The sequence below is a fragment of the Nelusetta ayraudi genome, unplaced genomic scaffold (genome assembly GCF_046127955.1).
Source record: "Nelusetta ayraudi isolate G7.1 ecotype Tasmania unplaced genomic scaffold, CSIRO-AGI_Nayr_v1 ptg000063l, whole genome shotgun sequence".
NCBI classification, from domain to species: Eukaryota; Metazoa; Chordata; class Actinopteri; order Tetraodontiformes; family Monacanthidae; genus Nelusetta; species Nelusetta ayraudi.
The window spans coordinates 4,418,459-4,434,371 of NW_027466113.1; the positions used below are offsets into that span (position 1 = coordinate 4,418,459).

The 15,913-nt window shown below is 46.7% G+C and overlaps 1 protein-coding gene across 2 annotated transcripts; it reads right to left on the reverse strand.

Moving 5' to 3' along the window:
- Positions 1–2,550: 2,550 nt before the first annotated feature.
- shisa7a (shisa family member 7a) lies at positions 2,551–14,896 on the reverse strand. Of its 2 annotated transcripts, none has more exons than XM_076040847.1 (6): positions 14,122–14,896; positions 7,118–9,657; positions 6,442–6,596; positions 5,174–5,239; positions 4,751–4,936; positions 2,551–4,630 (listed from the first exon to the last, which is right to left on the reverse strand). In XM_076040847.1, the coding sequence occupies exons 2-6, from the start codon at positions 7,897–7,899 to the stop codon at positions 3,621–3,623; spliced, it is 2,199 nt and encodes a 732-aa protein (XP_075896962.1). In that variant the 5' UTR covers positions 7,900–9,657; positions 14,122–14,896; the 3' UTR covers positions 2,551–3,620. The 2 variants fall into 2 exon arrangements, with proteins under 2 accessions (XP_075896962.1, XP_075896961.1); XM_076040846.1 differs by having other exon boundaries at positions 6,430–6,596.
- Between the last annotated feature and the right edge of the window lie 1,017 nt (positions 14,897–15,913).

Consider the following 15,913-nt stretch of genomic DNA (forward strand, 5'->3'; position numbering starts at 1 on the left):
TGATAATAATGATAATCCAAAAGTATTTAACTCACAGTTCCCAACTCTGAGGACAACTTTTATTAGTTACATTGTATTCTGGCATTATATTCTTGTTATTTACATTATTTACTGGAAACTATACTCAAATAAAATATGAGACATTTTTTACCATAATTCATGAGCTATTAAATTACTAACACTTAGGATTAAAAAAAAAAAATAAACTAAAAACATAATATTATTATTAATATAATGAAAAGGTAATAGATGAAGACCAGCTAACTGTGAGTCGCTTTACCGAAGGTTCACCCGTGTGGTGCGCTTACTTTAATAACGAGTGTAAAAAAAAAATTTCCCACCAACTTTATTATACAAATTCTTTGTCATTGTCGTATCCAAGGGGGTCACTGTATTGAACAAAAGGCATGAAAAACAAATCCATGAATTTAATTTATGGACAAAACTCCCGTCCATACAGTTCACTGATAGCAATGCTTTTTTTTTTTTAATTAAAGTGGCCATTGACTCTCTTCTCTCCAAATGAATTCATAATGGTCGAGACACACACCATATTCATTCATTTCTTTCTCATCAGCTAACCTCATTAAGCTTGCTAGCCTGTCTAGTAGATCTTAGTTGTAAAGAAAGAAACTGCCCCTCTAGTTCTTGTAGGGGCGATGACAATAGAAAGACAACAAAATGTTATGAGTTTGGCACTGTATATTTCATTAAATACTAACACATAATTTGTTGAATCCTCAAATTAATGCCAAAGAGATCACTCAAAATATTCTGATTGTACTAGCTATACAAAATACAATACTTGCACATATTAGATCAACCATTTATAAAAGTGTGAAAATGAGTACTCAATGGATATGGCTTGTGAGATTTTACAGACTTTGCTACAGACCCTTTTGTGGCTCTATTAAAAAATCTACTATCTACTTTATGTCCTCTCTCCTATCCCTGAAAAACATACTGCACTCAAAGCATTCAGGTTGCCATTAGATCTATATTTCTTCCCGACCTGGGTAATAAACATTCATCCAAACACACATACACTATGGCATTATGAGTTTGGATCCCATAAGAAGCTGTTTGGTCCCGCTGCTCCAGTGGAGACCGATGGTCTCCAATCTGGTGGTGTTAATGACTCGTAACTCACCCCCAAAACATCTATTCCTCGCTGGCTGTGACAACACTTCATCTACACATAGTACGTTAAGAAGGCTGCAGTTTCATGTTTTTTTTTTTTAACAGATGTTTTTTTTTTTTTCTTGTTTTTTTGTACCCGACTGGAAACCTAAGTAATCACTCGAGATCAAGAATAAGGCCGATGTCTAGGCACAGTACATACAGCTGGAAAGTTGGCCATGTAAGCAGTGGTGACCTCATAATCCAGGCATACTGTAAATGCCTCTTGGTGAAATGGAGCTGGCATGCATCAAAGTTCAGAACATTTGTAAAAACTTTATGACCAGATGTGTGGAAAAAAAAAGTGTCGTGAGAATGCTAGTTATCTAAAAAACAATAAACACTTAATCCCACCAAGTAAAAGAACATCACATTATAAGATAATTGTTAATAATAACCATAACAGTTATAATAATTATTAATAACACTCCATCATATTCATACAACTACATGTAGCACTGCGTATAGGAAGATTGTCCGAATGGAATCTGTGTTTCAGGGTTTTAATCTCTGTGTCCTTTTACACGACTGAACAAAAACCAAGGAGGTTAAAATTTTCTTCTCTGATCTGCGTAATTATGTCAAATTTCTTCTTGTTATGTAAAACTCCATATGATAGCCTCCATTGATCAGTCACACTTTCAGCCGAGTTTGTACAGGATGTAAACTTTGAGGACACGATACAAAGTCAGCTTGTGCCTGGTGCAAATATCAGGGGGTTAGTTTGTGCAAAGTTTCCTCTGTGTGTCTCTTTGAACTGTGCTTAAAATTGCTCCTTTTTTTGTACACATTAATACTTAATACATCATGACAATATCAACACAAAATCAAGAGAAAGAGATAGCATTTTATATGGACCACAGATATCACATACTACAGTATATAGGATAGGATAGCCCTTAGTATTGATAAGCGTTGTTATTGATGAGGATTTTTTTTTTTGTCTCTTTTCTGCAATTCTTACTGGCTGAAGTGCGATATGATACAGCAAGGTCTTCGTCTGGAGGACGGACAGGGCTTTCTAACCGTCCAAGTCTCTTATGGCATCTGAAGCCACACAGGAGAAAGGCCTCGGGCCACTCCCTCTGAGGACTCAGCGGTGTGTGTGGGCTCACTCCCAAGCCCAACCTTTGACTGTACAAAATCGTAGGATTTGTCACCTGGTGAGAATAATAAAGTGGTGATTGTCAGACCAGCTTCCCCTGTGGTATTTACTTTGTATCTCCAGAAATGGCTTTTGAAGGACAGTTGTGTAAGTGCAACCTCTGCATCATGGTCTACTCATTTGTGCTCTGTAAAAACAAAAGTAATAATAATAATAATAATAATAATAATAATAATAATAATAATAATAATAAACCCCGTAAGTTGCCTCCCTTTTAGTAAACTGAACATTATCTCTTGACTCATCTTCGCTTGTGTCAAGATGTCTCATACTAACGTGACAGATGGCTCTTTATTATCTAGTAGCCCATTGTATTTTTTTTATCGTTAGATCCTGATTCGTAGGAGGGGAACTTGGACAAAAACCACGCCCGTAACTTAATTTAACACCAGCTTACACTTCTGTAGCGTAACAGTGATCAGAGTGTGAGTTCCTCTGTGGATTTGATCTAAGGTCACATGGAAAACGAGGCAATCCAGGCATCAGATTGGTAACGTGGGTAAGTCCGCAGTTCTTTAAACGAGTGCCGAGTCTTGCCAATAGTCTCTGGCTGTGGCGTCCCAGTTGGAAACGGCGACAGACATCCGTTCTGTCTCCGTGTGTCAGGAGGAGGTCCCTTCAGAAAAAGTCACAAATCCCCCCCCCCCCCCCCCCCAAAAAAAATCCTGACCAGGCACACGGCTCATTCAAACCTCACCGGGTCCTTTCACCCGTCAAATTCAGTCTGGCAAATCGTGGTCCGTGAGAGCTGAGCAGACTGGCAGTCCAGCAGGTGGTTTGCTTCATTCTCTGTCAAGCTCTTCATGTTCCCTATAAGTCCTCCTCTTCATCCACCTCTTTCTTTCGTATACTATCTAATATGGCTCCTGAGTACTTTATGAAAATACATGTATAAGGACAAAGTTATGAACAACACTTCTGTTGGTTGTTGCGTCCCCACGCTTGAGATCAGTCTTTTCTACTATTCATGATGCCATTGTACATGGCAATATGGCAAAAAATTTTGTTACAAAATATGGCTGATGTAGGCTATCACATAATTGGAACAGATATTCCCCACATAAAGTCTTGTTTTGTTGTAATATAATTTGGCTATTGAATGGCAATAAAACACTAATTAAGACTTTCCTAAACACATTATACTGTTACTACCTTTTATATTTCCTCTAGTTTGAAACCTGTAGTTGTTTCTCTAGTAGTTAAATGCTGAAGGGTGATCTATTCCTATGTCTTTGATGGAGGTGGAGGGGGGTAAACTCTTGTTTAGGCACAAACCTCACACCGTCACCTCATTTTTACTCCCTGTCCTGATCCCCTGATTTCCTCCCCCACTTCCTGCGGAGCCTCCGCCACCTCCGCCCGGAATGAAATGCAGCTGCTCGATGGTGTTCTGCCTTTTCGCCGCAAACGCCATCCTCCTGGCACTGTGGCCCCCTAGTGTTCCCGTTCCCATGACGACACCCGCCCCGGGCATCTCCCCCGCCCAACCCACGCCTCCCCCGCTGCCGCTGCCGCTACCACTGCCGCTGCCCGCGCCGCTGCTCATGTGTCCCGTCATGCCCGTGTTCCTCTCCTGCTCTCGGCCAGACGTGGGGTGGGAGTTCATCTTGATCATGTGGTGTCGGTCGAGGGAGGGCGTTGCGCAGACGTTCTGCTGAGACTGGGCCTTCTGCTGGCGCGGCAGAGTGGGGACGACCCCTCCTGTGTGGGCGTACGGATCCACCACTCCCATGCCGCCGGGACCCATCCTCTCCTCCAGGTGGTCCGGGGACATGAGCAGCCGTTCCTGCCTCTCCTGCCTCTCTTGCCTCTCTTGCCTTTCCTGCCTCTCCTGCCTGTCCTCCCTCCTGTCTTGGGGCTTCCTGGTGAGGGTCTGCGTGTTGGAGTTCTTATTCAAGGTACCCATGGCTTTGTAGTACTGGTGTTGCTGGTTCTTGGACATCCTGGACAGGGTCCCAGTGTTGCCGGGAACGTCGCCCATGTTGAGCAGCTGGTCGGTGGACTTGACTTTCCTGGCGGGCTTAGACAAGGTGTCGTAGTTGGGGTTGTACTGTGGTTCCGGGGGATCCAGTGGGTAAGGATTGGGAGTGGGCGAGGCGGGCATGCCGGGAGGCGGCGGTGGGATCCAGGGACGTGCTGCATGTCTGGGGAGGGTTCCTCTCCCGCTGAGGGTGTAGTCTCCACCCCAGTGGAGGTGGTGCTGGGAAGATTGGAGAGCCGGCTGGGCTGTATGAGGCCGGCGCTTGGTGGTACAGTAGCCTGACGAATACTCGTCAAGACCTTTCTCTGTAAGCCAAACAAAAGTGGTGACCCAACGTTAGAATCATCTGCGCCACTCTGACTGACTGAGAGATGTGACCGAGTCTCCAGAGAGGCTGCAGGTCCGACGAGGGCGCAGGAACTCACCGAGGCGTTTGAGGGACGAGTATCTGTTGAGCTCCGGTTTGGTGGCGCTCTCGTAGGAGGGCGGCAGCTGGGCCAGGTTGTGCAGGGAGTGGTGGAAGGAAGGCTGGGACTTGGTGTTGTTGTGCTTACTGGAGAGCAGGGTGCCCCCGCCCGCCAGCTGAGCGTTGTTCATGCGAGGGGTGCGCTCTGCGGAGACCACGGGGGAGAAAACAAACGTGTGCTAAATGAGATTTTCTCCGCGCCGTCAAGTGCTTGTTGGGATCTGTGAACGTTCGCCAGACACGTTTTCACATGCAACAGCAATACGAGCGGCTGATGCAACGGTCATTGCTATCATTGTTAAGATGAATGGGCCCTAATTTTGGGCTTGACCCAAAACTGAACAAGCAAATGAAGCATTGTGGTCTCTATCAACAGGCTTACCAATAGTGGCGGTGTGTTTGGGACTTGACCCTGACGAGTGGATGAAATTGTGCTGCAGATTTCCCACTGTAAGTGAAAAGCACAAGAGGCAATTAAATATAGACTGGATGAAAAAAAAGAATATTCCTGGTAATTGTTGCTCATCTTTCTGCGTCACTTTGACTCATCACATGCTTCTCTGCATCATCACAGCATTTGAAAGCATTAACCTCTACATTATGTACATTGAACAACCTCACTTCAGAAGAACCAGTGGGCTACTTCAATGTTTGACTTTTGACAAAAGAATTATGACTAAACAGTCACCAGTTCCGGCAAATATAGATTAAAGTTTTAGTTATATGTATCTCGTTTAATCAGCACATGTACCACATCATTCAGAATATCAAGACATCAATATAAGAAGCATTGATGAAATCAATGTCTGCTTTATAAAACAGTAGTTACTACTCAGACTATCTGACAGCAACAATATATTTTAAACATTAGAAGGTGGAAGTATAGATATTGAATTGGTGCATGTAATTCAACATAAAATGACCATAGAAAATCTGATGAAAACAACTTATTCATGGCCTTCTTTTTAAATGATTTAAATGAATAACAGCAGGACATGAACATCACCTGTGGACAGAGAAGGAATTTAAATTTGTCTAGACACAGGGAAAGACACACAAACTATCTGTGTTTGAAAGAGATCTAGTTCCTCTTTTATAAGCTTCTGAGAAGTGAATCTCTCCATAAACACACATTATTGAATATGGCTATAGTTATATATTTTAGATGTCCATGTAAATGGTTGCGATAATATCCTTTCTTAGGAAGAAATAAAAAATAAACAGGAAGACATTAGACTAGAATGATGAAATATAGGCTGAATTGGAACTCATTAAATTAATCAAACATTTATTGCAATTTAACATTCATTTAACATTTTGAAACAAGAAAAATAGCTAATTTAGTTAAGGAGACAAAGAAGAACCCTCAAATATAAATTTGATTCAAATATTATGGATCACCATATATACTACAAAAACTACAGGCATAGTACTACTCCTAAAGAAAGCCATCCTCAAATGAATGAAACAGAAACCTTGCCATTAAGCCAAGCTATAGTCGGGAGGGATGGATGGATTGATGGATGAATGGATGGATGGATGGATGGATCCTTTAGTTAAATAGCATGATGAGTCACTGCACAAAAAGGATGTGTTCAGAGGCCGCGCCGATGACTGACGCTGCCTGTGATTCATTACCAAGACCCTCACGTCTGTTGTCCTTGCTGGGTAATCCTGGGGCGTAAAGATTTTTTTGGGCTCTCCCCAGTGTCCCCTGCCCGTCCCCGACCGTCAGAGCCACACTGTTGTTTCTCTCATCCTGCTGGACCGGGGTGGACTGGTGCCGCAGCATGTCAACAAGAGCTCTATCAACACAAGCAAATGGGATGAAAAGGGTGAACAACGGGAACTATAATTCAATTTCGTGCTGGTCAAACATCTCTAGGGCTGCAAAGTCATGTTGAATTTAAATTGAGTTTTTCTGTCTTATCAACAATGCTTATACTGTACTGTTCAAAATAGCAAAAAAACAAAACAAAAAAAACAACAACAATACACTCTTCTGTGGAAAACTATTCAAATTTCAGAAATAAAACTGCGAAGCGTGGATGCAAAGATTATTTTGGCTGTATAAGGGCCCAGAGGAATCAAAACAAGCTTGAGTTCTGCAGCATTCACTCACTGAAGATCAAATATGTTTCAGCTGATGACTAACGACAGTATTCTGAGCCCAGAATGATGAATCTGGCCCATTTATGGAGTCCTGAAAACCTAATTTCATACAAAGAGCATTCACACATGGGATGAAATAGCAAAACTAACTCTGATTCAAGAAAGAGAGATTTTTTTTGTTTGTTGTTGCTCTCTTTGTTTGTCAAAGCCTTACCTGGGCATGTTGAGATCCCTTTGATTGGCCTCCAGCTGCACTTTGTTGAAGACCACTTTTATTCCCACGGCCACGGCCACCATGAACGCCACCACGCCCCCGATGACGAATCCGGTGTTGTGGCTCTGCTGCCTGAGCGGATCGAAGTCCGGGTCGGGGCCGAGCTCCTCGGGTAGCATCATGGTGTCCGTCTGTGGCTTGGCCCAGTCCGGGGAGTCGTAGTTCCTGCAGTTGTCCTGATCCAGCTGCCGCCGGGACTCCGGGCAGCAGAAGCGGTAATGGCAGGTCCCACAACAGAAGACGAAGATGTCCTTGGAGCAGTTGAAGGCGCTGTCAAAGTGTCCCATGACGTCATAGTACCCGCGGCACACATCCATCCACGGGTCCACGATGCGGGGTCGGATGGGCACCACCTGGGCCGCGCCCAGGGGTGGGGCCAGGGCTTCGGCTGAGGTGACATTTTTGGGGAACATGGTCTGCGGTAGGGCTCTGGGAGGGGCCTCCAGGACCGTCTCTGTCATCTCTGGATCCGTATCGGGGGCTTCGGGGGCGTCTCGGAGAGCTGCGGGCCTGACAGCGGGGGGCGCCAGAGAGGGGCCGGGCACCTGCGCGAACGGCCTCCCCGAGCCGGCCACTTGTGGTGGTGGGGGCGACGGAGAGGTCTCCACCACCGTGGTGGTGAACGGGGCGGCGAGCAGCGAGAGCAGCGAGACGGCGAGGACTCGAAGACTGGCAGTGGGCGTCATTGTGATATGACTAAGAGATCTGCTGTTTGACGGCATATGGAATATTCATGCAGCATGTACAGCATCGACTGGAAATTTGCGATGTATAGCTCGCCTCATTCACCGTTTGCAAGGACGAGCTGTTGAGCCTGTTCTTGTCCAGAGCTGAATATGCATGCGGTGGTCCGTCAGAGAAGAGAGTAACAATCGAGGGCTGAAAGTGTTTTGGGTGCGTTTTTGATCACGATAAACTAGGTTCAAATAATTTTTAATTTACAGCCAGGGAGCAACTGTGAATGTGTAATGGCTTCATCTCTTGCACCTCTCAAGTCTAAAAGTCTAAAATGGACGCGTCTCGGCAGAGAGGGCACACTGAGACCAACAATCTTCATGCTTTTAGCGCCGAACGCCTTCGTTTGTTGCACTGAACTTCAGAACAAAATGTGACGTAAACGCTGCACAGTAGGAATCTTAGAGGGCACAAAGGCTGGTAAAACTTGATATTCTTGCTATTTTTTTGTTTGTGTTTCCATAAAAATATGACAGGCCCTTACATTCTTGTGCTGATGGTGGCACTCGACTCTATGGATTTTGCACTTTCTCAAATGTAAACAGCGTTGACTGTTCCTGCTGTGTGAAATTCCTGGATGTTTTTTTGTTTTTTTATCGGGCACTATATACAGTGAAACTGGCACTTGTTCAGGCTTCTTCCGAGCCAATGTACGCAAAGGACTTCTTCTCTAATAAAATTGTTTCGTGTCTTCCCTCTCATTCGTGTGGGCACTGTAAACACTCAGGCGTAATTAAGAATCTGCGCCGGTGAGGAAGACCGTCTATAACTGACGCCTCGTCACGTCTGTGGAGCCTGGGGGTGGGGGGTGTGGGGTGGGGCGGGGGTGGTCGATCTCCACGCTTTAGCCTGTTCTAGCCGCTCGGCGCCTCCACAGATACAGTACGTACTGTACCCCTGGTGCTCATCTGGCACAAAGCGTTGCAATGGCTGAGCCAGGGGTGATGAGAGGCTGGGCTTAGATGCTAGGAGACCGTAACAGCTGGAAGTCAGGTGATAAGCGCACGCCAGCGAAACATCTCGCAGGCGGTGAAGGGAATGAAGGACATTCCCGAAGAGGGAAAAACGCCACGAATCTGTGTCGGGAAATAGCTTTTAGCGGGGCGGAGGAAATAAAGCCTGCAGTGTTATTCCACTGTATCACTAATTGTTAGATATGAACTGAATGGCACGTCGCTTCTCTGTGTGACACATCCCTCTCTTTCTGTGTGTCTCACTCACACTCTCTCACTCCTTCTCTCTCTAAGAAAAAAAATTCTTGATTTGTTTTCCGAGGTTCAAAGAATATCACTTTTGTTGAGAAATATGTAAATGTGTGAAGTTATTGTGTCGGAGGTGTCTGCAATAATAAGACGGAAGCCGATCCGTCTCCCACAGAATAATAATTACATGTAATTATAAAAGAAAAAAGAAAAAATACCCCCCCTAAAAAAAACAGTCCCTATCTGTAGCAGAGAATGTAGGCACAGATGGGAGACAGAAAACACTGAGGGCTCCGCTTGTTTCTCCTCTGACCTTCTGAAGAGGGTTCAGTGGAGGGAAAACAGCAGCTGGCAGTTCTCCCACCGACTGACTGACTGACTGGCTGACTGACTGACTGACTGACTGGCTGACTGACTGACGCTCCAAAAGAGGTTTTCCTCGCTTCCAAAACCCCGTCCAGAGGAAATTCTCTTCTCACCTCTCTGTGAGGGTTTTGCTTGATTTTTTTTTTTTTTCTCAACGAGGGTAAATCCTGGTGAATCCTGCAATGCAAAACGAGAGACATGATTAGAAGGAAACCCTTCAAGCAGTTTGTCCTGACGGGGCATTCGAGATACCACGGCCATTTTCATGGGTTGCGTTTATAATGCCGGCAAAGGCAATGGCGAGAAGCCCAGCGTGCGTTTTGTGTTTTGGGCTGTTTGGGGTTTTTTTTCCAGTTGCAGGAGGGGGAGAATCACGATCCTGATCGAGAGAGAGTGGGGGGCGGGGGGATAAGGGGGACGCCGCTGACAGAGAAAAACAGAGGCATAAATGCAGGATGGGGATTTAAATAAGCAGAGAGAAGATTGTGGCGAGCAGGGAGAGCCAGAGGTATAGACGCAGAGAGACGACCGTGAGTGGGAGGGCGGCGTGTGGGTGGCACAGATTCAAGTACATTTCTCCCAGCACTTACCATTACAACATAGCACATCACACAAACAGCCACCAAGCAAACAGGTCTGCGAACGGGCTCGATGCCACACACACACACACACACACACACACACACACAAACACACACACACACACACAAACGCACACAACTGGAGCGTTAAAATCGAGACTGCAGATCCTTCACTGCATCTGATTGTCTGCGGCTCTGACTGGGCAGCCGGCAGCTCCGTCACCTCTGACCAGAAGCAGTAGCAGTCAACTTAGGTTAAACCTGTACAAGTACAATCCTTGGCCAAGATGGGCAACATCTCACGTCTAAGCAGCTCCTTCTCACTCCTCTGGGCTGAGGAGGTTTCTTACACTCCTCTGCTACTTCCTCTGCGCTCGCCTCAGCTCCTAGACAGCAGGCAGGCTGCTGATCCACGACATTCCCTTGGACCTGTTTGACCTTCTCCGGTGATTCAATGGACTCAAGCCAATGCACCATGTTCTGGTTCCACTGGGCATTTAAATGGGGACCCTTTGCCGAGGGTTCCGGTGGTTCCTTTAGGTGCTGGGACGTGGGTAGCTTGTTAACAGCAGCCTCTAAGTGAGGTGCATCTCCTCTGGGTAACTGCCTCTCTAACTAACACACAATCTGTTATCATGACTCCATCCGCTCAGGTGGTCTTTATGGGGGTTTTACAGCTAATGAAACACTGACAGTCGAGTAAAGATGTTTTAAGCCCCCTTTTCATCCCAAATACTTTTATTGATTTAGTAGATTTTATAATAAACTTGTCTGTGAGCACTTCTGTGCTTGAAGGAAATTCCAGATTGAACAATACTAAATTCAGCAAATATTGGTTTGGGCACCATTTGCTTCATTAAAATTACACTAATTACTTTAGTGGCTGACATGGGTCGCAAACCCATGCGCTACTGTCCATCTACGAATGAAATCCATGTTCTCCACCACTACATTTCTGGAAGTTGTAGACTGTCCATTCCTCTGTTCACAAGAGTCACAATGCATCCAGTTACTATTATTTAAGAACAAATCTAAAAAGATGGTTAACACATTTCATGAGTGTGTGTTTTTTTGGGTTTTTTTGCTCGGTTTCTCAACTGTCAATAGACAACAGCACCTCAAGACTGTGATAACTTCGTTTTAAAAGCTTTACACTTGAGTTCCCTTTCAAAGTAAAGGAGGCTGAATATTGTACCGGTTGATTTGACTTTGTTGCTTGACCAGTAGACCAGGTCACTGTATACAGTGTGTGCACTATGAGACTGTCCGACTGAATAAGATCTAAAATTTGCACAACATGTAGAAACAAAGACGCGGGGCTCCGGTAGTAAACTACACACTGAACTGAAGTCACACCAGCAGCATTGCCACATTTCCCCGAGACATAATTCTCACCCAGCGTGCGGCCTGGTGGGAAAATAACACGTAGCTTTTGCTGGAGTAAACTCTTAACAGATCTTAAGAAACGGCCACAAAAACAATGACTAAGATTTTAACAGCAGCAGTGGCGGCGAGAAAAAAAACATTTGCATGTGTGCACATACATTGTGAACCCACAAAATGGCGACAACACGCTGCTGCTGCTGCTGCTGCTGCTGCTGCTGCTGCTGCTGCTGCTGCAGTTCGCAGGTTGAACTCAGGTAGCGAGCAGCGGCTCCACGTAGGCAGCCAACGTCCCGAGAGCCCGAGCTGGGCTACGACTTCCTCGGAATCCAACTGGTGCAATGTTTCAGCACCAAAACTTAAAAGTACGAAAAATTACAGTGACTGACGAAGAAGTAAGGTGACGCCTATATCATGCAAAAAGGAAAGAAATTATGGTGATGGTGATGGGGAAGTGTGTTGCATGTTCTGACTTGACCATGTGGGTGAAGGCAAAAGCTATCAAACAGATTAACGCCACGTCACGCAGATTACTGGAAAACGCCGCAGCCGAACATTCTGATCACAGCAGATGAGGATCAGATCCGCAATGAATCATCAGCGTGTGTTTTGTGAAGCTTTTTAACCTTGCTAATGGATGAACCCCTGCTCCCCACCCCTCCGCCCCTCCATCCCGACACTTCGAGCAACTTTTAAACATATTTTCCAAATCGTGACTCACGATGATGTGATCTTTTCAACCCGCAGTGCAACATCCGTTTCAGTACGGAACAGTTTTGTTTTTTTTTGTTTTTTTGCAGAACATTCGATTTTCAACTTGTCACGCCGGAGCAGCCTTAAAGGCTGGCTGTGTGCAACTGCAAAGGTGCCTTGTGTAGGATCGTGGTGGTTGTTCTGTAAACCTCCTTCCTTCCTTCCATCCATCCATCCATCCGTCCATCCTCTCGCCTTTATTCCCCCTCGCTGCCTCCCTCCCTCCCTCCTTCCCCGCTTTTTTTTTCCCTCGTTCTGCTCTTTCTCTCTTTCTCAGATTCCGTGCGTGGGTTGAGGCAGCTAACTCTCTCAGAATAGCACTGCATCTCTGTCTGTGTGTGTGTGTGTGTGTGAGTGAAAGGCAGTGAAAGGGAAGGCAGGCAGAATCCAATCTACGGCCGAGCTGATTGGATCCTCAGTCAATCAGGCGACCCACGTCTCAAAAAGTCACATCTGCACGACTCCCCGCTTGACATCGCCGCCGTCGCACTGATGCCTTCCCAAAAACCTCAACACCCCCGATGCACTGCCCCCACCCCAACCCCCCACCGCTACTTGCACAATATCCAAATCCCCTCATGGCGAGGGGCATAATTGCAGCTTACAAACAAGGCAGGGAAAATTTCAATTTTTAATAAGCTGCGAAAGAATAGGGGATTCTCAGTCGTGGCAAAGTGCCTCATAGTGCAACAGAAGCAAATTGTTTTCCTGTAGGCATCCTTGTTGCTGTGCGGGAGCAATGCAGTGGAAATGGGAGAGAGAAGAAAGACAGAGTGTGTGTGAGGGGAGCAGAGAGAGAGAGAGAGAGAGAGAGAGAGAGAGAGAGAGAGAGAGAGAGAGAGCAAAAGGGTGAAGGCCAGCACATTCTGCGCTGCTGTGGGGATTCAAGGCTTTGACCACAAGGAGGAATTTCGCACAGATTCCAACAGCACAGCCGAGCGGCGCCCCTCGCTGCCACAGCAGGAAGCTGCAGCAGCTGCGCAGCCAGGCAGGCAGCGCGTGGAACAATTTCAACAGGTGTGATCAGTAGGAAATGAAACAAAATGGCTTCTTTCTTTCTTTTTTTACCCCCCCTCTCTCACAGGAAGGGGGGGGGGGAGCACCTGCCACAGCTTAAAATGTCACACAACAAAAAGAGCAATAAACAGTCAGTCCTGGTGGTGGGGGGTGGGGGGGAATGAAGGAATACGCGCTGCGCAATGACTTGGCATCGAGTGCGTAGAAGGAGGTAAAAGATCGAGACCCCCACACCCCCGGTCCTCGCCGCGTCCCTCCTCAGCAGGCGGACAAGTTGCGACTTGCAGCGGACGAGCGCGCGGGTGATGATGGACATGACTTGCATGTATCAGTGGGGCTCGGGGAAAAAAAGTGCGTGGGTGTATCCGTGCCGGCGCGAGTGTTTGTGCGCGTGCGTGCGTGCGCAGCAGCCCGGCTGGATGTTCAGTGCGTGTGTGCGCGCGCGCGCGCGCGCGTGTGTGTGTGTGTGTGTGTGTTCCCAGCCAATATCAATATGTTCCAATCGCCGCAACGTGCCGATTAAAGTGTCTCTTGAAGGGAGACGAGGGCCGATGAGATAAGAGCAGCGAACAAACAACAACACACTCGGTGCAAAGAAAGAAGCGTTTCCGAGGCGCACAGATTTTCATTCCAAATGGTTTTTGGTTGATCATTATTCTATATATATTTTTTTTGTTGTTGTTTTTTGTTTTTGTTTGAGAGCCTCGAGCGCAGCTGGTGGCGCGACCAACAAGATGCACTAATAGGGAGGGGGGGGGGAGAAGAAACTTCCTCATTCATTTAAATGCTGAGAAGCAATTGTGGCACAAAGCGTTTTGTTTTCCGTTTGTTTTTTTTGCCCCCCCTCGCAAATTAGTAGCGGGTGATGATGCCTGAGTGAGAAGGTGATGATGATGTCGTGCCTTACCTGTGCGCTGCTCTGGGGGTCTGACGAGGGGCTGGAGAGGAGCGCTGGGAGAGCCTGCGCACTGGATCTCCGCGTCTCTCTCTCAGATGGCAGCCTGTTATTGTAGCACAGGATGGTGATGATCAGAACAGCGTGAACTGTTGCCGAAAATCTGCCACCTGTTTTGTTCTTTCTGCCTCTCTCTCTCTCTCTCTCTCGCTCTCTCTCTTTCCTCTGTTTAAATGCGCCGCAGATCTCAGTCACACTTGTAGTGTCTCCTCCATCCGGCTGTTTGTTAATCCGTTATAACGAGAGGTGGTGGTGGTGGTGGTAGGGGGGAGGGGGGTAATCAGAGGATGGAGAGAGCGGGTGCGCATGCAGGCGAGATTTCTCTGGGCTGCATCTTGATACGTGCCACAAAGCGAGTCAATTCTGGAGGAGGGGGGGGGGGGGGGGGACAGAAAACAGCGAAAATCCGTGAAGTTAAATGGCTCTGTCCTGGAGAGAGCGGCAGTGCGGACAAAGAAAATCATGAGAAAACGAGAGCGTTTGTATTTTTTTTTTTTCTTACTCCACACAAAAAAAAATTCGTCTGGTCTAACTTTTCCTCCTCTATCTCACTCAGGTCGGCATCCTGGACACATTTCGAGCGAAGCAGGTTACTCCGCCTGACTGCGCCGGTGGGGGAGCGCTGTGATTGGTCGCTGCCGGTGCGGATGAGACGCTCCACTCCGCGTTGACGGTCATAGGCCAATTCAACTGGTGGCGTTCGTCTTAATCGCCCCCCCCCCCCCAACCCTCACCCCCATCCTCCCACCCCACGCACGCACACATACACACACCTCATTTCCTTCTTTGATTGAATGACCCAGATGTCCTACTTTATTTTTATTTTATTTATTTCAAATTCCAGTCCTGGCATATTTTCCTAGTCCATCTTTATCGGATTCGGTCATGATGTCACAAGTTCGAGGCTGAGACACACAGGTGTCAAAATATATATGGAAGAGGAGAAGTTATAGGTAAATATATTCACATCAAGACCTCCGTGATCCAGTGTGTGTGTTTTTTTTTCCCCTGTATCTCTCTCTTTGTGTATGATTGTGTGTGTGTATGTGAGTGTGAGGGAGAGAGAGAGCGAGGGAGACAGAGAGACAGAGAAAAGGAGACACGGTTGCCACAGCAACTGTGTCATTATGTTGGTGGCAATTATGAAAGCGATGAAAACGGGGAAGGGGAGAGGATTGGCGCAAAAAAAAAGGAGAGAAAAACGCTCCGACACTGAAGCGTGAAAGAAAACTGTCAATTAGAGTCGGATCTACATCTTGGGGGGGTGTTCAGGGATGATTGGAAGTCCGAGTGATGAGGAGTGATGAAGGGTGGTGGTCAGTAGAAGACACCTCCGACATATGGGGGTTGGGGTAGGTGAACAGGATGTAGTGTTGGGCGGGTGAGGTTGGTCCCTGCCCTGCTTGGCTTCAGTCAAACCGAAACATTCAGTCATCTGCCTCTTCATCGTCATCATCAGTAGCAGCCTATCAGCCCCCTTACATGACAAATGATCAGGAAAAAAATGATCATGCTACACTATTGATTCTTCCCCCAGAGTGTGAATCCCAAACTGCCTCAGACGGACTCAACAGCCTGCAGGACCCCGACGACACGTCGGGAACGACGTGCTCCACTCCGAGAGGGGAGTCCGGTGGGTGGCAACAGTGGGAGTGTGTGTGTGTGTGGCCTAGATGCCGTGCAAAAGTTGTTTTTTTTTTTGTGGCACCCCAGGTGTTGAAGACAGGCCCAGTAATTACCTGCA